The sequence below is a fragment of the Schistocerca cancellata genome, chromosome 9, assembly GCF_023864275.1.
Source record: "Schistocerca cancellata isolate TAMUIC-IGC-003103 chromosome 9, iqSchCanc2.1, whole genome shotgun sequence".
Classification (NCBI taxonomy): Eukaryota; Metazoa; Arthropoda; class Insecta; order Orthoptera; family Acrididae; genus Schistocerca; species Schistocerca cancellata.
Genome location: NC_064634.1, coordinates 112,230,284 through 112,255,567, shown reverse-complemented (window position 1 = coordinate 112,255,567; position 25,284 = coordinate 112,230,284). Strand labels below are relative to the sequence as shown.

Sequence of the window (25,284 nt, the reverse complement as noted above, 5' to 3'; positions counted from 1 at the left end):
AGAAGTCATCAATTTCGTCCGGGTTTTTCCTGTTGTAGTCATTAGTTGGTGCATGTGCGTTGATTATTGTGTAGGATTTATTGGCTGATTTCACTGTGATGGTGCTGATTCTTTCGTTTGGAGACGAAAAGTCGATTATGCTGTCCGTGATGGACCTGTGTACTGCAAATCCTGTGCCAAAAAGCCTTAGGTTTTTCAGTTGTCTCGATGGTTTTCCTTTGTATATTCTGAAATTCTCCGTGTTGAAATGGTCTTCGTCTGTGAATCGTGTTTCTTGCAGTGCACATATTTTGATTTGAAATTTTTCGAGAGTGTCTGTCAGTTGTTTCATCTTTCCTGTCTTCATCAGTGTGTTCACGTTGAGTGTGCCGATGTAGTGTTTGCGTTTGGTCTTGAGGGAGTTTGAGAAGCTCCGATTCTTCTCATGATGTCCGTGAGCCCCCGGAATCCGATGCTCACGACAATCCCAGTCTATTGACTGGGGCCTGGGGTAATGAGATTTTTCTCGTTGTACTATCATGATGTTTAGTAGTTGGATGTATGGCATGCTGCCGAGTACAACCTGACTTTCCAGATCAGGAGGTTGGTTGAGGCCGCCACTGACATGTGGAGCAGACGCCTTTTGTAGCCGCCCACTGTGGGAACAGACGCTAGGTATTCTTTTATGATATAAAAACATTTTTCTAACAGACAATTGTATTCCTGAAGGTATGTATTTCACTTTTGTCTTTGATCTCTAGTGGTAGCTTATTGTATAGTTTAATTCAAATATATAACACACTATTCTGGGTTTTTGCTTTGTTTTTTCTTTTCTATCAGGATGTAAGTGGTGGCTGGATCTGGTTCCATGTTCGCGTAGAGACCTCTTCATTGGGTACTGATCAATGTCTTTTTTAAAGTTGATCACTGTATTCAATACGTACTCATACGGAACAGTCAAGATTCCTACAGATTTAAACAACTCAGTGCAATCAGTTCTCTTGCTACTTTTTGTCACAATTCGTACAGCCCTTATTTGTAGATTAAGATAGATAGTCTGTTTTGCTCATTTGTTCCCCAGAACATTATCCCATAACTCATCACAGAATGAACATAGACAAAATATGCTGTTTTGGTGCGTGAGCTACTACACACAGAATTCATTATTCAAGTGCAAAGCACACTGAAGCTATTTGTTTCCCAAGGGCAGTAATATGGTCAGTCTATTTTAGTTGTGTGGTCAACATGCAATGCTATTAATTCTGTTTCTGATACACATTTTAAGAGTTCATCTTTCACTTTTAATGAATTATGTTCGAGTTTTATGTTTATGTGGATACTAATACTGGTTTTTTCCCCACATTTAAAGTTAATTTGTTGTTGTCTACCTATCTGCATACATGTGCGAGTATTTCTTCAGCTTTGTCCTTTAGTAAGCTTGGCGATGTTTCATTGATTAAAATGTTACTGTCATCAGTAAACAACACTGTTTCACCGTGTTTGACACACTCGGGCAAATCATTGATATATATCAAGAAGAGTATTGGGCCAAGCACACTTCCCTGAGGGACTCGGAAATTAATTTACTCCGGACCAGAAACGTGTTTTATGGTATGATGGTATGACTGGAATGTGTTTGAGAGATCTCTACCTGTTGCACTCCCAACATCACCACTGCTGAAGCCCAGGCTATCCGTGATCTGAAGGCTGACCGATCCATCGTCATTCTTCCAGCGGACAAGGGTTCCACGACTGTGGTACTTGATTGTCGGGGAGTATTAGATTAGATTAGATTAGATTAATACTAGTTCCATGGATCATGAATACGATATTTCGTAATGATGTGGAACGAGTCAAATTTTCCAATACATGACATAATTAAGTTAATTTAACAACATACTTAAGTTAATATAACAACTTTTTCATTTTTTGTGTTTTTTTTATTTTTATTTTTTATTTATTTATTTTTTTAAATTTATATCTAAAAATTCCTCTATGGAGTAGAAGGAGTTGTCATTCAGAAATTCTTTTAATTTCTTCTTAAATACTTGTTGGTTATCTGTCAGACTTTTGATACTATTTGGTAAGTGACCAAAGACTTTAGTGCCAGTATAATTCACCCCTTTCTGTGCCAAAGTTAGATTTAATCTTGAATAGTGAAGATCATCCTTTCTCCTAGTATTGTAGTTATGCACACTGCTATTACTTTTGAATTCGGTTTGGTTGTTAATAACAAATTTCATAAGAGAGTATATATACTGAGAAGCTACTGTGAATATCCCTAAATCCTTAAATAAATGTCTGCAGGATGATCTTGGGTGGACTCCAGCTATTATTCTGATTACACGCTTTTGTGCAATAAATACTTTATTCCTCAGTGATGAATTACCCCAAAATATGATGCCATATGAAAGCAACGAGTGAAAATAGGCGTAGTAAGCAAATTTACTAAGATGTTTATCACCAAAAATTGCAATGACCCTTATTGCATAAGTAGCTGAACTCAAAAGTTTCAGCAGATCATCAATGTGTTTCTTCCAATTTAATCTCTTATCAATGGACACACCTAAAAATTTAGAATATTCTACCTTAGCTATATGCTTCTGATTAAGGTCTATATTTATTAATGGCGTCATACCATTCACTGTACGGAACTGTATGTACTGTGTCTTATCAAAATTCAGTGAGAGTCCATTTACAAGGAACCACTTAGTAATTTTCTGAAAGACAGTATTGACAATTTCATCAGTTAATTCTTGTTTGTCAGATGTGATTACTATACTTGTATCATCAGCAAAGAGAACTAACTTTGCCTCTTCATGAATATAGAATGGCAAGTCATTAATATATATTAAGAACAGCAAAGGACCCAAGACTGACCCTTGTGGAACCCCATTCTTGATAGTTCCCCAGTTTGAGGAATGTGCTGATCTTTGCATATTATGAGAACTACTTATGTGGCTGAGGGACTGCGTCAGCTTTCAGACAACACTACTTACAAAGTTTGCCAAGGTAATCCCATTCCTCATGTCCATGCGGAGCTTCAAGGAATCCTCAGAACCTTAGGCCCCCTACAAAACCTTTCACCTGACTCCATCAACCTCCTGACCCCACCAACACCCCGCACCCCTACCTTCTACCTTCTTCCTAAAATTCACAAACCCAATCATCCCGGCCGTCCCATTGTAGCTGGTTACCAAGCCCCCACAGAACGCAACTCAGCCTACGTAGATCAACACCTTCAACCCATTACATGCAGTCTCCCATCCTTCATCAAAGACACCAACCACTTTCTCGAACGCCTGGAATCCCTACCTAGTCTGTTACCCCCGGAAACCATCCTTGTAACCATTGATGCCACTTCCTTATACACAAATATTCCGCATGTCCAGGGCCTCACTGCGATGGAGCACTTCCTTTCACGCCGATCACCTGCCACCCTACCTAAAACCTCTTTCCTCATTACCTTAGCCAGCTTCATCCTGACCCACAACTTCTTCACTTTCGAAGGCCAGACATACCAACAATTAAAGGGAACAGCCATGGGTACCAGGATGGCCCCCTCATACGCCAACCTATTAATGGGTCGCTTAGAGGAAGCCTGCTTGGTTACCCAGGCCTGCCAACCCAAAGTTTGGTACAGATTTATTGATGACATCTTCATGATCTGGACTCACAGTGAAGAAGAACTCCAGAATTTCCTCTCCAACCTCAACTCCTTTGGTTCCATCAAATTCACCTGGTCCTACTCTAAATCCCATGCCACTTTCCTTGACGTTAGCCTAGGCCTTCGTGGCAAACGAAACTGCTCCAGTCCGGAATCCTTGAACCATTACACCAACAACCTGAAAACAGCTTTCGCTTCCCGTAACTACCCTCCCGACCTGGTACAGAAGCAAATAACCAGAACCACTTCCTGATCCTCTCAAACCCAGAACCTCCCACAGAAGAACCCCAAAAGTGCCCCACTTGTGACACGATACTTTCCGGGACTGGATCAGATTCTGAATGTGGCTCTCCAGCAGGGATACGACTTCCTCAAATCCTGCCCTGAAATGAGATCCATCCTTAATGAAATCCTCCCCACTCCACCTAGAGTATCTTTCCGCCGTCCACCTAACCTTCGTAACCTCTTAGTTCATCCCTACGAAATCCCCAAACCACCTTCCCTACCCTCTGGCTCCTACCCTTGTAACCGCCCCCGGTGTAAAACCTGTCCCATGCACCCTCCCACCACCACCTACTCCAGTCCTGTAACCCGGAAGGTGTACACGATCCTCTCTTCTCGCTATCCGCCAGGCCTCAATCTCCGCTAATTCCTAATTTCAATCTGCCGCCGCTCATACCTCACCTGTCTTTCAACATCATCTTTGCCTCTGTACTTCCGTCCCGACTGACATCTCTGCTCAAACTCTTTGCCTTTACAAATGTCTGCTTGTGTCTTGTATGTGTGGATGGATATGTGTGTGTGTGCGAGTGTATACCTGTCCTTTTTTCCCCCTAAGGTAAGTCTTTCCGCTCCCGGGATTGGAATGACTCCTTACCCTCTCCCTTAAAACCCATATCCTTTTGTCTTTCCTTCTCCTTCCCTCTTTCCTGACGAGGCAACCGTTGGTTGCGAAAGCTAGATTTTGTGTGTATGTTTGTGTTTGTTTGTGTGTCTATCGACCTGCCAGCGCTTTTGTTTGGTAAGTCTCATCATCTTTCTTTTTAAATAAATATATATATATATATAAAAGAAGGAAACATTCCACGTAGGAAAAATATACCTAAAAACAAAGATGATGTGACTTACCAAATGAAAGTGCTGGCAGGTCGACAGACACATAAACGAACACAAACATACACACAAAATTCTAGCTTTCGCAACAAACTGTTGCTTCGTCAGGAAAGAGGGAAGGAGAGGGAAAGACGAAAGGATATGGGTTTTAAGGGAGAGGGTAAGGAGTCATTCCAGTCCCGGGAGCGGAAAGACTTACCTTAGGGGAAAAAAAGGACGGGTATACACTCGCACACACACACATATCCATCCACACATATACAGACACAAGCAGACATATTTAAAGACAAAGAGTTTGGGCAGAGATGTCAGTCGAGGCAGAAGTGCAGAGGCAAAGAAGTTGTTGAATGACAGGTGAGGTATGAGTGGCGGTAACTTGAAATTAGCGGAGATTGAGGCCTGGTGGATAACGGGATGAGAGGATATATTGAAGAGCAAGTTCCCATCTCCGGAGTCCGGATAGGTTGGTGTTAGTGGGAAGTATCCAGATAACCCGGACGGTGTAACACTGCGCCAAGATGTGCTGGCCGTGCACCAAGGCATGTTTAGCCACAGGGTGATCCTCATTACCAACAAACACTGTCTGCCTGTGTCCATTCATGCGAATGGACAGTTTGTTGCTGGTCATTCCCACATAGAATGCTTCACAGTGTAGGCAGGTCAGTTGGTAGATCACGTGGGTGCTTTCACACGTGGCTCTGCCTTTGATTGTGTACACCTTCCGGGTTACAGGACTGGAGTAGGTGGTGGTGGGAGGGTGCATGGGACAGGTTTTACACCGGGGGCGGTTACAAGGGTAGGAGCCAGAGGGTAGGGAAGGTGGTTTGGGGATTTCATAGGGACGAACTAAGAGGTTACGAAGGTTAGGTGGACGGCAGAAAGACACTCTTGGTGGAGTGGGGAGGATTTCGTGAAGGATGGATCTCATTTCAGGGCAGGATTTGAGGAAATCGTATCCCTGCTGGAGAGTCACATTCAGAATCTGATCCAGTCCCGGAAAGTATCCTGTCACAAGTGGGGCACTTTTGGGGTTCTTCTGTGGGAGGTTCTGGGTTTGAGAGGATGAGGAAGTGGCTCTGGTTATTTGCTTCTGTACCAGGTCGGGAGGGTAGTTGCGGGATGCGAAAGCTTTATATATATATATATATATATATATATACACGACTTATATATAATAGAGGGAAACACTCCACGTGGGAAAAATATATCTAAAAAGAAAGATGATGAGACTTACCAAACAAAAGCGCTGGCAGGTCGATAGACACACAAACAAACACAAACATACACACAAAATTCTAGCTTTCGCAACCAACGGTTGCCTCGTCAAGAAAGAGGGAAGGAGAGGGAAAGACAAAAGGATTTGGGTTTTAAGGGAGAGGGTAAGGAGTCATTCCAATCCCGGGAGCGGAAAGACTTACCGTATCCATCCGCTTATACACAGACACAAGCAGACATTTCATGTTTGTGTTTGTGTGTCTATCAACCTGCCAGCGCTTTCGTTTGGTAAGTCTCATCATTCAAAGATGATGTGACTTACCAAACGAAAGCGCTGGCACGTCGATAGACACACACACAAACAAACACAAACATACACACAAAATTCTAGCTTTCGCAACCAACGGTTGCTCGTCAGTAAAGAGGGAAGGAGAGGGAAAGACGAAAGGATTTGGGTTTTAAGGGAGAGGGTAAGGAGTCATTCCAATCCCGGGAGCGGAAAGACTTACCTTAGGGGGAAAAAAGGACGGGTATACACTCGCACACACACACACATCCATCCACACATATACAGACACAAGCAGACATATACAGAGGCAAAACAGATTATATGAGCTTAGAGCTACATGTATAATTTCAGATCTCCTACACCAATGTTCTGTTATGCAAACAAGTGAGTTGTCAGTGGTCTGCGGTTCCACTTCTAGCTGTTGCACTTTATTTCTTATGGACTGGACATTCTGGTGGAGAAATGAGGAACACAGAGCTCTTCTTACCTTGGAGACTTCTTGTTTTTCTTGTCTTCGTCTAAGAAGTCATTTGGATGATGAGGAGTTTCTTGTCATTCACTTCACTATCCACTGTTTCTGCTGACTCTTCATATTTTTGCATGTTACTGCTGATGGTTCTTTTGCCTCTCCATTTTTCTGAAGTGTTTCTGTTGGGTCTGGTGATGGCGTTGCGACTATCTGTTTAGTTTTGAACTTTTTTTAAATATCAGGTTCACCAGATAGGCTTTGCCCAAGCAGTACAGGTTGTAGTCCATGTTGTGTGAGGAATCTACATTCTATATTATTCACGTGAACATTTTACATTTTTTAAATATCTGTAGATTTTAGTTGAGTGATTACTGGCAATTCGTATCTCTACATTAAAACAAAACTCTCTCACAAGATCGTTGTGATGTGGAATATTCACAATTATGACATTTGTGTGTGTGAGATTTTTCAGACACTATTTAAGATTGTGCAGAGCAATCACCATTTTGTTTTTGTAGACATTGTCAGAACCTCTCAGAAGTATGATAAATCCTTTATCGTCCAGATTTTTCTACCTCTGTAGATACAATCATATTTTAAATTTCACCAACTGGAGCTCCCGGTTTCACTATTCCACACAAATATATATTAGTTCTGAAAGCAGAAAGCAGAAATAGTTTGCTATTGGAGTTTACAGTCTGGAAGTCGTTTTGTGTCATTTCACCAAATGCTTCAGCACAACTTTGGGATGGCAGATTTGCAATGTCCACATCTATGCTTGGTTTTTTATTTGTCAGTGTCAATAGATTTTCTTCTCCTTCTATATCCACATTGTCCTTTTTCTCTTTGCCTCATTCACGAGAACCGCATAGGTCTGCATTTCCACAATCATCAGTAGGAAATACATAAAATAAGCTTTTGTGTACGAAACTTATGTTACTTCCACAGTTTTTTTCAATTTAGTACTTTTTTCTTGCTGCTATTGCACTACACATTTGTCCACTTTTCTGCAAGAGTTGCACTATCATATGGAAATTTCAGCACATGGTTTCTTTTTAACAGGAAACTCTTGTTGCCATCTTTACCACTAACTGTATTAGTGATACATTTTACAGGCAAAATGCACATATATCATTGAATTTAAGAGCAAAATTACATCATTGTACAACACACAGTTCAGGAGATATGAGGCCGTAAACATTAAGCACAAGGTCAGGTGTTACGTGATGTGGGTGTGGATCCACAGCTACACTATGTGATCAAAAGTATCTGGACACCTCCAAAAACATATGTGATAGTCAAATGGAAACGTGAAAAGACACATACAGCACAAAAGCGTACAGGCCGACGTCGTCTGTTGACTGACAGATACCGCCAACACTTGAAGAGGGTCGTAACGTGTAATAGGCAGACATTTATCTAGACCATCACACAGTAATTCCAAACTGCATAAGGATCCACTGCAAGTACTATGACAGTTACACAGGAGGTGAGAAAACTTGGATTTCATGGTCGAGCGGCTGCTCATATGCCACATATCATGCCGCTAAATGCTAAATGACGTCTCGCTTGGTGTGAGGAGCTTAAGCATTGGACGACTGAAGAGTGGAAAATGATATGTGAAGTGACGAATCACGGTAAACAACGTGGTGACCCAATGGCAGGGTGTGGGTATGGTGAATGCCCACTGAATGTCATTTGCCAGTGTGTAGGGCAAACAGTAAAATTTTGTGACGGTGGTGTTATGGGGTGGTCATGTTTTTCATGGAGATGGCTTGCACCCGTTGTTGTTTTGTGTGGCACTATCAGAGCACAGGCCAACACTGATGTTTTAAGCACCTTCTTGCTTCCCACAGTTGAAAAGCAATTCGGGGATGGCGATTCCTTCTTTCAACATGATCAAGCACCTGTACATAATGCACGGCCTCTACGTGAGAATAACATCAATGGACTGGCCTGCACAGAGTCCTCACCTCAATCCTATAGAACACCTTTGGGATGTTTTGGAACGCCAACTTCGTGCCGGGCCTCACCAACTGACATTGATACCTCTCCTCAGTGCAGCACTCTATGAAGAATGGGCTGCTATTCCCCAAGAAACCTTCCAGCACCTGATTGAACGTATACCTGTGAGAGTGCAAGCTGTCTTCACAGCCAAGGGTGGGCCAATACCATATTTAATTCCAGTATTACTAATGGAGGGCACCATGAACTTGCAAGCCATTTTCAGCCAGGTGTCCAGATACTTTTGATCACATAGTGTGTAAATATACAGCTGGGTGATACCGGATTTCTACGCTAGTATTTAACTACTTCAGATTGTGAAAGATCACTGCCAGTAGAAAGTACACTAATGCTAGTGAAAAATGGAACACATACATAGAATAATGCAAAGCAAGCCAAATTTGGACAGTGTAGAGAACAGTACATGAGGAACACCACAAAGAAAAGATTACACAAAGCCCTAACAGCAGACTAGAAGATTACTGTAACACTGAGTGCAGACAGTGAATAGCTCATGTAGATGTGGAAATGTGAACACAAATGTCAATATGACAAGAGCACTAAAGCCTGGCACTTGTTTCGGGGGATGCTGCGAACAGAGGAATCTGCGAAAGTCAGTTGGAACTGACTTAAGCTGGCAAACAATACTTTTCATGGGTAGCACTGCATTAGTAGTACTAACACATTACTTGGCGTTGAGGTTCCTCAGTCTTATGTTAAATTGGGAAAGGAACGGAAATGTCTATAGTGTGAAAGGGAGCTTGGTTTATCTGAATGTTTTAACCCTGCTGTTCTGTTCACTTTTACTTGACATATATACTGTTCGGGTCAATATGACCCGACATATCAAAATGCTTTAGAAACATAAATTTTGGTACAGTTTTAGCTATCGACATTGTTGTTCTATTCCAGTACCTTGTTAGTAATAATAATAATAATAATAATAATAATAATAATGGTAATAATAATAATAATAACAATGCATACAACTTTATTGAGGGATATTTTTCATTTAAATATGCACATAAATTTGAAACAACAGACAGTTTCCATTACAGGCATTCAACTTAGAAAGCACTACAGTTTTTCCATACTTCTATTCTTATTGTTGACAGTTTAGACGTAAGTATTGACATTTTCTAACAACAGACAGTTGTCATTACAGATATTCATCTTAGAGCACACTACAGTACAGAACACACTACAGTTTTTTTATTACATTCCAACATAGAAAGCACTACAACTTTAGAATCCTCTCTTCTTACTGATTGTAGTTTAGGCACAAGTATTCACATAAATTTGAAACAACAGAATTTTCAATACAATCATCTTATAAAATACTACAGTTCTTTTCTTACTGCTTGCACTGTGGACACAAGTAGGTTACATGTTTCTTGCAAATATGTTTACTACATTTTCCACACACCATGTTTGTTTTATTGTCATTACTTGATGGACAGAACTTACAGCGTGCACGTTTTGTAGATTTTCTTGTTGTTACCGATTCTGACACACCACCCACATCATTCGGGTTTTGGATGCTTGTGACCATTCTCAAAGAATCTTCTGTTCTTGGGAAATGCGTTCTTGATGCAATATGTTCTTTTATCAGTGACTTTCCAAGTTCCTCCAAGAATATTCTCCTTCTAGTCAATTTGCTTGCATTCCAATTAGGGTCAACCGAAATCCACAAAACGTATGCATTATAAGCAGAAACATCAAGAATATTGTAGAAAACTATCATTGGCCACCTATTACTTTTTCGTTTGCATGTATATGTACCTAATAACTGATCAAGCGTGTCTACAGCACCTTTGGTTGAATTATAGTCCAAAATCATTTTTGGCTTCTTATCAGCCCTGTCACTGATTTCCGCATCATGGTGGAGAGTGCTCATAAGTACAACATTCTTGTGTCTCTTAGGAATATAATTAACCACAGTAGTGTCATTTGTGAAGTAAAATGAAGAGCTGTGTACCTCCTTGTTGGTCATTTTGTGTGGAAGCTCCGGCTTATTTTTCCGTATAGTTCCCAACATAGTCAATTTCCTTTTCAGAAGCAGCTGCCCCAAATTGTACGACGTAAAAAAGTTGTCACACGTGATATTCTGACCACGTAACTCAGAAGTGAGATCAGATACCACCCTCATTCCCTGATTTCTTTCTGGTGCCGCTCCACTCACCTTTCCTGTATAAATTTGGGCTTTCAGTACGTATGAAGTTTTGCTGTCACACATGGTCCATATTTTGATCCCATATTTTGCCGGTTTACTTGGGATATACTGCTTGAATGGACAGCGACCTCTAAATGCTACTAACTGCTCGTCAACAGTAACATTTTCTCCTGGATTATACAGTTTAGGAAGGACCTCTACCCACTTCTCCCAAATACTACGAATTGCGGCAAGTTTGTCAGTACGTCGTCTTTCCTCTCTAGTAGATTTCTTGTCAAATCGCAGGACACGTGATATCTTACAGAATGTTTCATGAGACATGGTTGCTCGAAATATGTTTCGCCCAGTATCTTTATCCCACAAACTTTTTGTAGACTCCCCATGAGATCGATATACACCCGCTAGGAGTAAGAGTCCTAAGTATGCATGGAAAACAGAACCATCAATATCTGTCCACTGTTCACCATAAACTCGCTGCCCTTCAATATTTGTCATCTCTATTATTTCATTTTGAAGCGCTGTGTGAAATACTGCTTCAAATGAACATTTTACATCAGATATTCTGCTGACTGCATACCTGGTAACTCCTGGGGTACTCTTGATGATGTTCGAAGCTGGTAGGCGACCATGTTGTGCTGGTGGATGCAACTGCCATTCTATATTCCCATTTTTAGAAAGAAAAGTCTCTACACTATTTTGTATGGGCTGTGGACTGTCGTAACTGTCATCGGAACACTCGCTTTCAGATGCATTGCTGATGTGATCTTCAAACTCAGAAAGTGATCCTTCATCTGGTGAGGCATTTACTATTTCTTCCAACTCACGATCATTCAATGGTCTCATCGCCATGGTGTCACAAGTCAAACTGGGCAGAAACAAAGCATTCCAATTATTGAGAACTGCCAATTATTATTTCCTGGGGAAAGCAACAAACAAGCCCATTGTTGTGAACGCATGGAGCTTTAGGTGATTGTTGAGAGTAAGTTGGAATGATGCAGTCACTATTCCCACACAACACAACAAAAATAATTTTCGCCATTTCCAGATTTTAGAAATAAATACGAGTTACACTAAACATATTTGTGTCGGGTCATTATGACCCGAACATTACATATGCAACTATTACAGTTGAAGCCCAAACTTCTTAAACTTTTTTAAAACCTTTTAAAACACATGCTGCTCATCCATTTTCAGACAAAGTCACAAAGTTTCATAAATATATATTGGTATTTACATAATGTAAAATAACGTTCATATTCGTTTCGGGTCATATAGACCCGAACAGAACAGCAGGGTTAAAAGTATAAAGATGGAATACCAATTATAATGTGTAATTTTTACAAATTCATAGTAATCTGTGGGATAAAAACTGTTTCAACTCCCACAAACAAGAGTGCTGTGAGTGTTTTACCTCTTTCAGTATTCCACCACCCCAATAGTAAGCTTATGCATACAACCCACTCCTTAGTTGAGCTCTGCATGTCACCCACTGCTTTCCTCACCCCAACCCCCTAGAGGTTAAACATCAATGGAATTGCCACCAGCCAGCCCTCTAACTCCAAATACCCTTGGATTTGGCACTAATATAGTTCATGTTTTATTATTATCTTTACATGTCACTTTACAAACTATCGGATTCTGTCACTAGGGTTGTTAGAGGTATCAAACTTAATAACATATTTTTCCATACAGTAATTATCAAGTCTGTTTATACCAGGTGTTTCACTCTCATAACCTGTATAAATACAATTTCAGTTTTGGCTACACAATAGCGTTTCAGCAATTGTCAGCTGCACATGTGTCATCACTAATTTTGTGGAAATTAGAAAATACAGGTAGGTGTGTGTGTGTGAAGAAGAACTCCAGAATTTCCTCTACAACCTAACTCCTTTGGTTCCATCAGATTCACCTGGTCCTACTCTAAATCCCATGCCACTTTCCTTGACGTTGACCTCCACCTGTCCAATGGCCAGCTTCACACGTCCGTCCACATCAAACCCACCAACAAGCAACAGTACCTCCATTATGACAGCTGCCACCCATTCCACATCAAACGGTCCCTTCCCTACAGCCTAGGTCTTCGTGGCAAACAAATCTGCTCCAGTCCGGAATCTTTGAACCATTACACCAACAACCTGAAAACAGCTTTTGCATCCTGTAACTACCTTCCACAGAAGAACCCCAAAAGTGCCCCACTTGTGACAGGATACTTTCCGGGACTGGATCAGATTCTGAATGTGGCTCTCCAGCAGGGATACGACTTCCTCAAATCCTGCCCTGAAATGAGATCCATCCTTCATGAAATCCTCCCCACTCCACCAAGAGTGTCTTTCCGCCGTCCACCTAACCTTCGTAACCTCTTAGTTCATCCCTATGAAATCCCCAAACCACCTTTCCTACCCTCTGGCTCCTACCCCTGTAACCGCCCCCGGTGTAAAACCTGTCCCATGCACCCTCCCACCACCACCTATTCCAGTCCTGTAACCCGGAAGGTGTACACGATCAAAGGCAGAGCCACATGTGAAAGCACCCACGTGATTTACCAACTGACCTGCCTACACTGTGAAGCGTTCTATGTGGGAATGACCAGCAACAAACTGTCCATTCGCATGAATGGACACAGGCAGACAGTGTTTGTTGGTAATGAGGATCACCCTGTGGCTAAACATGCCTTGGTGCACGGCCAGCACATCTTGACACAGTGTTACACCGTCCGGGTTATCTGGATACTTCCCACTAACACCAACCTGTCAGAACTCCGGAGATGGGAACTTGCCCTTCAGCATATACTCTCTTCTCGCTATCCACCAGGCCTCAATCTCCGCTAATTTCTAATTTCAATTTGCCGCCGCTCATACCTCACCTGTCATTCATCAACATCTTTGCCTCTGTACTTCCGTCCCGACTGACATCTCTGCCCAAACTCTTTGCCTTTAAATATGTCTGCTTGTGTCTGTATATGTGTGGATGGATATGTGTGTGTGTGCGAGTGTATACCCGTCCTTTTTTTCCCCCTAAGGTAAGTCTTTCCGCTCCCGGGACTGGAATGACTCCTTACCCTCTCCCTTAAAACCCACATCCTTTCGTCTTTCCCTCTCCTTCCCTCTTTCCTGATGAGGCAACAGTTTGTTGCGAAAGCTTGAATTTTGTGTGTATGTTTGTGTTCGTTTGTGTGTCTGTCGACCTGCCAGCACTTTCATTTGGTAAGTCACATCATCTTTGTTTTTAGGTATATTTTTCCTTCGTGGGATGTTTCCTTCTATTATAACCATATATATATATATATCATTAATTTGAACCCAACAATTACGTTTGTTATTGCCGCCTTTGCATTTCGATATCTTTCCTGTCGTCTTATTTCTCTTTTTTCTCTTTATTTTCTCTTTCTGTTTTTACCAGTAGTCTCACTTTGTATTCACCCCCCTTTTACCGTAATCTACTATACAATTTTATCCCGCCATATATATGCTCAACAATACGTAACCCACTTCCCAACCATAACCAAAAGATTTTATTTTCCGCTTTCAACACAACCGCTGCTATAAAATCCACCGTTTCTAGTTCAATAACAGCTGCTTTCACGTATTTAACAACCATTTCGGCTACTTCTAATAACTTTAACTTTATTTCCACTTCCGTTTTTCGCACATCACTGATCATTTTAGCCGCTCCCCACAGGTTTTAACGTCATTTTTTCTACAATTGTTAGCCCCATTTTCGTAATCTTTCACCACAACACCACTCCTTTAATACGTTTTTTCGAAATTTTCTCGAATTTCTCCGTCCTTTAATGTCATTTTAGCCGCTCCCCACAGGTTTTAACGTCATTTTTTCTACAATTGTTAGCCCCATTTTCGTAATCTTTCACCACAACACCACTCCTTTAATACGTTTTTCGAAATTTTCTCGAAATTTTCCCGAATTTCTCCGTCCTTTAACGTGATTTAGCAGCAACACAACCACCTAACCTTCTTGCACATCGCTGTCTACCAACCCAAGTTCAATACAAGATCAACTTAACCAACACTTTTTCGCCTTTTTTCATACCAGATCTCCAATTGCTTTCTAGTTCACCTTTATCTCTCCCCATATATTTCTATCTTTCTTTTTCATTTCAACCTCATGTTAAACTTTCCACCTTCTAATACCATGTCACCCTCACAACACCCCCACAACGACCCCATTAAGTTTTATTTACATTCCCTCCGCAAGCATGCCTTCACCCTAGCCAGATTATGCTCACATATTTTATTTTCTCAGGCATGTCTGACATTTGGCATAACCCCCAAAGGCCTCACACTTAAAGTTCCCATCTCTGGTTGCAACCCTTCTTTCCATCAGTCCCTATACCAGTTCCAGACTGAACAATCCATTGCCCTCACCCACCTAATCCTTCACCTACACATCAACTCAGCCAATGAACACACCCGTCAACTCCTATCCTTAATAAAAGTCCTCAATCTTTCCTCTCCCACATCCACACCGGCTATTCAGAGCATCCTCCTACAGGCCAACCGCCAATTAGAACAGCATGCCACCCTTCACCTCAAAAAACTATCCAATCTCCTGGTTTCCCACCTCCGGAAAGGCAACTCACTCACCCTTCACAACCTTTCCAGCAAACCTCAACCACCTCTCATTGCACACAAACCCAGTCTCTCCCATCTACTCAATCTCCCACTTCCAGCTCCACTCCCTCCAAAACCTCAAAATTCCGATCAACACAATCTGGCACCACAACACCCTAATTCAGTAGTTAACCTTTCCTCCAAACCTCTCTCCCAATCCGAAACCTCTGTCCTATCCAAAGGCCTCACCTTCAGCCCCACTCCCAGATTCAACCAAACAGCCCTCGTCAAAGATTTACTGTCCTACACTCGTACTCTCTGCTGGAAGTATCACTTTGCCACGAAGAAAAATGATCCTAATCCTACCCCTAATGATCCAACTCCCCGAGACACTATCCAAATTGAACCCTGCCTGGAACAGTTCCGTCCTCCGTCACAGCGGGACCCACCTCCTCTTCCTCAAAATCACCCTCTCCAAACCTTCCAGGAATTTCTGACTTCCAGCCTTGCCTCTCAATCCTTCTTAAAAAACCTTAATCCTACTCCCAACATCACCACTGCTGAAGCCCAGGCTATCCGTGATCTGAAGGCTGACCGATCCATCGTCATTCTTCCGGCGGACAAGGGTTCCACGACCGTGGTACTTGATCGTCGGGAGTACGTGGCTGAGGGACTGCGTCAGCTTTCAGACAACACCACATACAAAGTTTGCCAAGGTAATCCCATTCCTGATGTCCAGGCAGAGCTTCAAGGAATCCTCAGAACCTTAGGCCCCCTACAAAACCTTTCACCTGACTCCATCAACCTCCTGACCCCACCGACACCCCGCACCCCTACCTTCTACCTAAAATTCACAAACCCAATCATCCCGGCCGCCCCATTGTAGCTGGTTACCAAGCCCCCACAGAACGTATCTCTGCCTACGTGGATCAACACCTTCAACCCATTACATGCAGTCTCCTATCCTTCATCAAAGACACCAACCACTTTCTCGAACGCCTGGAATCCTTACCCAGTCCGTTACCCCCAGAAACCATCCTTGTAACCATTGATGCCACTTCCTTATACACAAATATCCCGCACGTCCAGGGCCTCGCTGCGATGGAGCACTTCCTTTCACGCCGATCACCTGCCACCCTACCTAAAACCTCTTTCCTCATTACCTTAGCCAGCTTCATCCTGACCCACAACTTCTTCACTTTTGAAAACCAGACATACCAACAATTAAAGGGAACAGCCATGGGTACCAGGATGGCCCCCTCGTACGCCAACCTATTCATGGGTCGCTTAGAGGAAGCCTTCTTGGTTACCCAGGCCTGCCAACCCAAAGTTTGGTACAGATTTATTGATGACATCTTCATGATCTGGACTCACAGTGAAGAAGAACTCCAGAATTTCCTCTCCAACCTCAACTCCTTTGGTTCCATCAGATTCACCTGGTCCTACTCCAAATCCCATGCCACTTTCCTTGATGTTGACCTTCACCTGTCCAATGGGCAGCTTCACACGTCCGTCCACATCAAACCCACCAACAAGCAACAGTACCTCCATTACGACAGCTGCCACCCATTCCACATCAAACGGTCCCTTCCCTACAGCCTAGGTCTTCGTGGCAAACGAATCTGCTCCAGTCCGGAATCCCTGAGGCATTACACCAACAACCTGACAACAGCTTTCGCATCCCGCAACTACCCTCCCGACCTGGTACAGAAGCAAATAACCAGAGCCACTTCCTCATCCTCTCAAACCCAGAACCTCCCACAGAAGAACCACAAAAGTGCCCCACTTGTGACAGGATACTTTCCGGGACTGGATCAGATTCTGAATGTGGCTCTCCAGCAGGGATACGACTTCCTCAAATCCTGCCCTGAAATGAGATCCATCCTTCATGAAATCCTCCCCACTCCACCAAGAGTGTCTTTCCGCCGTCCACCTAACCTTCGTAACCTCTTGGTTCATCCCTATGAAATCCCCAAACCACCTTCCCTACCCTCTGGCTCCTACCCTTGTAACCGCCCCCGGTGTAAAACCTGTCCCATGCACCCTCCCACCACCACCTACTCCAGTCCTGTAACCCGGAAGGTGTACACAATCAAAGGCAGAGCCACGTGTGAAAGCACCCACGTGATCTACCAACTGACCTGCCTACACTGTGATGCATTCTATGTGGGAATGACCAGCAACAAACTGTCCATTCGCATGAATGGACACAGGCAGACAGTGTTTGTTGGTAATGAGTATCACCCTGTGGCTAAACATGCCTTGGTGCATGGCCAGCACATCTTGGCACAGTGTTACACCGTCCGGGTTATCTGGATACTTCCCACAAACACCAACCTGTCAGAACTCCGGAGATGGGAACTTGCCCTTCAGCATATCCTCTCTTCTCGCTATCTGCCAGGCCTCAATCTCCGCTAATTTCTAATTTCAATCTGCCGCCGCTCATACCTCACCTGTCTTTCAACATCATCTTTGCCTCTGTACTTCCGTCCCGACTGACATCTCTGCCCAAACTCTTTGCCTTTACAAATGTCTGCTTGTGTCTGTGTATGTGTGGATGGATATGTGTGTGTGTGCGAGTGTATACCTGTCCTTTTTTCCCCCTAAGGTAAGTCTTTCCGCTCCCGGGATTGGAATGACTCCTTACCCTCTCCCTTAAAACCCATATCCTTTTGTCTTTCCTTCTCCTTCCCTCTTTCCTGACGAGGCAACCGTTGGTTGCGAAAGCTTGAATTTTGTGTGTATGTTTGTGTTTGTTTGTGTGTCTGTCGACCTGCCAGCACTTTCATTTGGTAAGTCACATCATCTTTGTTTTTTTTTTATATATTTCATGTGATACATTCCCTCCAAGAGGACATCTACATGATTACTCTGCAATTCACACTTAATTGTTTGGCAGAGGTTTCACAGAACCACTTTTCGATAAGGCTATTTCTCGATCATTCCACTCTTGAATAGCACATGGAAAAAATGCACTAAATCTTTCTTTGTGAGCTCTTTTTTCTCTTGTTTCATTATGGCAATCACTTCTGTCTATGTAGGTGGCTGAAATAATTTGGCATTCAGAGGAAACACTTGATGACTGAAAAGATTTTGCCCAACAAAAAAAACCTTTGTTTTGGTGGTATCCATGCTAACTTGCTTCTCATATCCATGATGCTCCCCCCCCCCCCCCCACTCCCCCCATTTAACAATAATATAAAACAGGTTGCCCCTCTGAAGTTTTTGATGTCCTTCATCAATCCTATCTGTTAATGACACCATACCGTGCAGCAAAACCCCAGAAGAGGATGAACTAGCATACTGTAGGCCTTCTCTTTAGATTTGTTGCAGCTCCTAAGTGTTGTGTCAATAAAATGCAGCCTTTCGTTTGCCTTCCCCACATTTTCTCTGTGTAGCTTCCAGTTTAAGTTCTTTGTAATTGTAATCACTAGGTATTTAGTTTAATGCACAAGCCATAAATTTCTGTCATTTATTGTGTATCTGAAATTTAATGGAATTTTTTTAGTAATCATGAGGAAGACGTCGCACTTTTCATTGTTGAAAGTTAACTGTCACTTTTTTCACCTTGCAGGTATCTTGTCTAAATAACTTTGTAAATTATTTTGATCTTATGATGACTTTATCTGAAGCTAAAAATGATAGCATCATCTCCAAGCAATCTACAGGAGCTGCTCAGATTGTTTCTTAAATTGTCTACATAGATTAAGAGATCAGAGGGCCTTTATCGTTTGCTTGGGGAGCCCCAGATTACACTTCTATTTCACTAAACTCAACATTAAGATGATATTCCATAGTCACAAGTTTTGATTCGAAACTGCTTGTGAGGAACCATATTAAAAGCATTCTGGAAATCTAGAAATATGGAATCAATCTGAGATCCCCTGTTGATGGCACTCAATATTTTGTGTGCCACTTTTTTTGGTATTACTGCGGAACCAGCAGCTCAGCTGGAACAGTTGAAGCTGACAGAAGCAGTCGGCAAATGCTAAGTTGTCGGTGCGCCCCTTGCAGCAATAGGACTGTTTATGCGGTGCGAGACAGGCCTGGTTGAGCACCACAATCCTTCAAATGCAGAGGTAAGACAGGGCTCTTGCAGGACATGCCAAGTAGTTTCTACATAGGCAGGCCGCAGATTCGTCATTCTGAACACGACTGGAAGAAACGCATCTGCACTACAAGTGAGCTCCTACCCCCTCAAATAACTATCAATTTTAGTGGAGGAGCAGCAGTTCGGCAGTGACAACTACGAGGAGGGGGCCACGCCAGGTGCTGGAGTGATACAGGACAGTGAGCAATTGTCACAGATTGGGGTCTCCACTGCCACACCATCTTTTAGTACCGAGAGCTTGTTCCTGGAGTCGGCAGTTCTAAACTGGTGTGCCACCTCCAAGTTCACTCCAGCAGCAGCCAGGCTACTCCCCTCCTGGGATGGTACAGCCGTTCACCCTTCCGTGCTGATATGGGCACCCTTGCTCCATCCACATGGGCAAGATCCACCAGAGGAGGCTGTAATCCCCTGTAAGTGTTCTGGAAGTCTTCTGTACTACTGGTAACATCCTTACAAGCGACCGTGCTGCACCTAATTGGCACGTATGCTGCTGAGCGACTTTCTGGTGTTAGCAACATGGACACAGACATCGTGGCATTCTGGCCAACAGATAGCTGTTGCTGTGCACCTCAAACAGTCTGCACCGTGTGCCGAGAGCAGCGTGGCCACAGTACTGCGGAGGCACAAGTTTACTAGCATGACTTTTAATAGAATGTTTAACTTGTGATGATATTTGCCTGAGCTCCAATGACCTGCATCCTCACCACAACTAATGCTGCAATCCAGCCCTGCACAGAAGTGGCCCTTCACCCCAGATCCACTTTAGAATAAAAAGCCATTTCTGTTTCAAAAGAATGATATTTTCTAAATCCTTGCTGGTTGTGTGTCGATAGGTCTTTTCTTTGAGGTATTTCATAGTGTTCAAACACTGCATACATTACAAAATCCTGGCTACGTACAAGGCAGTTATCACATGCACACTATCACAGTACCAAAGCTGAACAGCATATACAATATGCTCTCAATGTCAACCAGTGCAGTAATGGCATATGAGTGATTTCAGACAGAGCAAAATCATCTGTCTGCAAGAAACAGGTTTGTCATAATGTACTGTTTTTACGGAGGCTGCTGCCATGGCAGTGCTGTCTGTGTCACCACAGCATGGGGTGGCTGCTATTACAACTGTGCAAATGGGACACCAGTGCAGAGGGGGCACGGGACCAAAGACGAAACAACCTGAGCTCTGCCACGTATACAGAACCAAAGGGGGAATGCCTAAGAAAGTTTCTGGCAGGAGTGGACCACAGAGCGAACACATGGAACCGCAGCGGACTGAAAATGGAATGCCAGCCCACACACAGGCACACTGGACCACACAATCACGGCAGTGGGCGGAGCTACAGCCACCATCTTTGTGCCATAACAAAACTATACTCAGCACGCATCTGGCCTTGGTAGTGTGTGGTCTTTGTTTCTGCTATTTTGCATTCTGATAGAAGGAGCAGGCTGCAGATGGAACACCTGGAATCAACGATGGAGTGGGAAGAGCATAGGTACAAATACTGGACCCATTCCACTTGACAAGCAGTCTCGAGTAGCACCTGATGAAGATAACAAGTCAAACTGTCGAAATATCATGCAAGAATGACACTGACGTCTGGCAAAATAACTGATATCTCAATTTGTCAACGTATCCAATCCGGAATATTGGGATGTAATTGTTTTCACTTAAATTTTATTAATTCAGGGATATCAGGACTTGAAGATATTGTAATGTCATTACTATAAAAAGATAAGTGTGTCAAAACTGAAACTTCACAACTAACAACCTAGTTAAATAATAGAACGGTTGTTCATGATTCTGAGAAAATCATTAGTTTAGCTTAAATTTCTATAATTCAACAGTTATTCAATAATAAAGATATGGCTCCAAGACACCAACCATTTTATACCTCTTAAGATTTAATTTTTTTTCTCTCATAATACTGAAGTTGAAAATTTTCTGAACATAGTGAAGTTTTAACTTTTCCCATACTTTGATACTTAAAAGCAATATTCAAAATTTGAACATTTCATAGAATTCAAAATTCACGGTTTAATACCAACAACAACACATCATATTCCCCCACTGCTACCCTGCTATCCCTCCCCTCCATGCCCCAGCCTCCTCCTTGCCCCTACCACTCACAGATTGCTTTCCCATCAAAGTGCAGGTATTGTATGCAACCCAGCCTCAGCAGCCAGAGACACAGATTGTATACGAGCTTGTGTGTGTTTCCTACTTTAGAAGAGGGCCTTGTGGCCAAACTCTCAAATGTATAGCAGTGTTTTTGTTGTGCCTGTCTGCAAATCAACAGATCCTGTGTATAGTAGGTTTAAACTTTGTTACATAAATTATAAATGGCAGCTCTCTTAGATGGCTCAGAGCCACTGCTGGTAGTGCTCATGTGTGCGCGAGGTGTGCTCGTCTCTCTCTCTCTCTCTCTCTCTCTCTCTCTCTCTCTCTCTGTGTGTGTGTGTGTGTGTGTGTGTGTGTGTGTGCACTTTCTTTGCTGAAGAAGGCCTTGGTCAAAAGTTACAATGTGTATGAGGGTTGTCCATGAAATAATGTTCCCAACTATTTTTCACAATGAAAAACATGTTTACTGGCATGGAATAATACACGTGTGGAAATCTCAGACCTTTACTTATCTTTTGACATAATCACATTCATTTCTGCATGTGGTGTACAATTGTCTCTATGCCTGCATCATGGAATTCTCCTGCCACACCGTGAAGGTACTCTTCTTGCAGCTCCTCTCCGGTTGTGAAATGAATCCCATCCAGATGTTTCTTCATTTCAGGTAAGAGATGGAAATCACTTGGGGCTATGTCTGGGCTGTAAGGCGGGTGTGTGACAGTATCCTTTCCAAATTTGTTGATGAGCTCAGTTGTGACACGGATGACGTGATGACAAGTGTTGTCCTGATGGAAACGCACACCCTTCGTGAGCATGCATCTGCTCATTTTTCATATGGTCAAGGTTCTTCACTGTTTCACAGTAGCGGTCCATGTTGACTGTTGTACTGGCAGGGTGGAATTTGCACAACAGTGACCCCTTCCTGCTCCAAAACATTCTCATGTCACTTTGTCAGCAGACAGTGTTTGTTTAAACCACTGTGGCTTCGGTGATGCTGGATGTTTCTGCTGAAGGGATTGTTGTTCTTTTTCTAGTGTTGTGTAGTGGATCCAGTTCTTTCCCCCAGTGACAACAGAGTTCAAGAATTCCTCGCCATCAGTTGACTATGCAATTTGCGATCTGCTTCCACATGTTTCTGTTTGTAGACTTCTGTAAGCATTCTAGGGACCCACCCTCCACAAACCTTGGCATACCCTAAATGGGCTGTCAAAATTCTGTCAATGATAGTCTTGATGACACCAGGGATAATCTAGCAGAGCTCTCAAACCAGATAAGTGTCTACCACATCTCTAGTTAAATTATAGTATACCAAATTTGTGAACTGTTTTGATCTATACATACAAATGACACTTGGGTGAAGTGGTGCACTACTGTGAACCACATTAAATAGCACTTTCAAATTGAGGAATGTGATTTACAGGTTCTCTCATAAGTTTCTGACAAATGTTCATTTCAGTTTTTTCTTTGTTTCTCCTTCAAAATTTTCAACACTAATGTATAGCCTTCTCTTAACAAATACACACTGTAATACAGCTCTCTCTCACTTGACAGCAAGGGAATTACTGAAAGGACCAAATTACACCCAACAGTGAATCCACAGGGACTAAACAAACTGTGTAATGGAACTGAATACTAGTATCTGTGATGGAATTGTTTACGTACCCCGTTCTCGTCGTACTGGGGCCTCCCTGCCCTGCCCATCATCTGCAAGACGTCGGTGATGGGCATGTCCACATAGCGCCGCTGCTTGCCGTCGTAGTACTCGGTCCCTTTAATGACAACCAGATGGGCTGGAAAGTTGACGCCCCAAGCAAGGGTGGCTGTTGCTATGAGAACCTGATAGAAAGATCAATAAATATGTCCATGTTATTTCCTGAAAAAAGCATTTCTGTGAAACTTCCTGGCAGATTAAAACTGTGGACCATACCAGGACTTAAGTCTGGAACCTTTCTTTCTTTAATTTTGTGATTAATTAAGGCTGCAGGAGAGAGAGAGAGAGGGGGAGGGGGGGGGGGGGGGGAGGGAGAGGAAATCTGACACACAGGACGACTCGCACAATATGTAGCAGCATTTTTATTTACTGAATTATTTAAGATACTGATACAACTGTTTTGACAAATGATAGCATACAAAGAGGCACATGATTTTATTAGGCTATTAATAATATTAACTCTTTATTATCTAAGATACTCAAGGAAATATATATTTTAAAGGAATGGCCTACTTTTTAACAGCTTTCAGAAATCTTGGTGCCGAGTCATTTCACAAACGTATCTGAGAAATGTGCTGAAATTGAAAAAAGAGAGCAGAATCCGCTACTGTGGCTGAAGCATTACCAAGTGGAAGCCTCGTGCCAAGCTATGTCCTTACATGCAGAACATGAGAGAGCACACACATTTGAAATGGTTTTCCTAATCCACTTCTGATAATGTTAACATATGCTTCCATTTATAAAATCGTACTATATTCTCACTGTCCCAGGTAAATGAGCTCTGTGTTGTTTTACAATGAAGAATTGTAATGTGTCATGGTATGAGAAATCTAATATTATTTGCAAGAGCAAAACTGCATTTGCCAAGACAAGATCAGATGGACAGGACTGATGCTCAAAGACTTCAGTTATACCCTCGGTGGCATAATAGGTCATTTTCTTCATCTGTTCCTTCAGAATTTCTATAACAATATTATGAGAAGGATAGTTGCTACTCACCATATAGCACAGATGCTCAGTCACAGATAGGCACAACAGAAAGACTGTCACAATATAAGCTTTTGGCCAACAAGGCCTTTGTCAACAATAAACACCACACACACACACACACACACACACACACACACACACACACACACACACACATGACTGCAGACTATGGCAGCTGAAGCCACACTGTGAGCATCAGCAGTGCATGATGGGAGAGGCAACTGGGTGGAGGTAAGAAGAAGTCTGGGGTGAGGAGGGGGAGGGATGGCAGGGTAGGGGTGGGGGACAATGAAGTGCTGCTGCAAGGCATGCAGGGACAAGGTGGAGATGGGGTTGGCCAGCTAGGTGAAGTCAGGAAGTTAGACAGAGGGAGAGCGAGAGGGTTGGAGTGAGGGAGAGGGGGAAAGCAAAATGACTGGGTGCATTAGTGGGATCCAGAGCTATGTGGTGCTGGAATGAGAAAGGGAAGGGGCTGGATTGGTGAGGACAACAACTAACAAAAGTTGGGCCAGGAGGGTTATGGGAATGTAGGATATACTGCAGGGAGAGTTGCCACCTGCACAATTCATAAAAGCTGGTGTTGGGGGGAAGGATCCATATGGCACAGACTGCACAACAGTCACTGAAATGAAGGATGTTGTGTTGGGCGGCGTGCTCAGCAACAGGTTGGTCCAGTTGTTTCTTGGCCACCGTTCGTTGGTAACCATTCATGCAGACAGACAACTTGTTGGTTGTCATGCCCACGAAGACTGCAGCACAGTGGTTGCAGCTTAGCTTGTAGATTACATGACTGGTTTCACAGGTTGCCCGCCTCTGATGGGATAACAGGCAATGCTTATGACCGCACTGGAGTAGATGGTGGTGGGAGAATGTATG

General features: G+C 42.9%; 1 protein-coding gene across 2 annotated transcripts in view; it reads right to left on the bottom strand.

Moving 5' to 3' along the window:
- Window positions 1-25,284, bottom strand: part of LOC126101615 (activating signal cointegrator 1 complex subunit 3) — a 258,264-nt gene that overhangs the window by 45,983 nt on the left and 186,997 nt on the right. For both annotated transcript variants that reach the window (XM_049912297.1, XM_049912298.1), the window contains one exon: window positions 23,370-23,543. In XM_049912297.1, coding sequence (XP_049768254.1) covers window positions 23,370-23,543 — 174 coding nt within the window. The remainder of the gene's footprint in view (window positions 1-23,369; window positions 23,544-25,284) is intronic.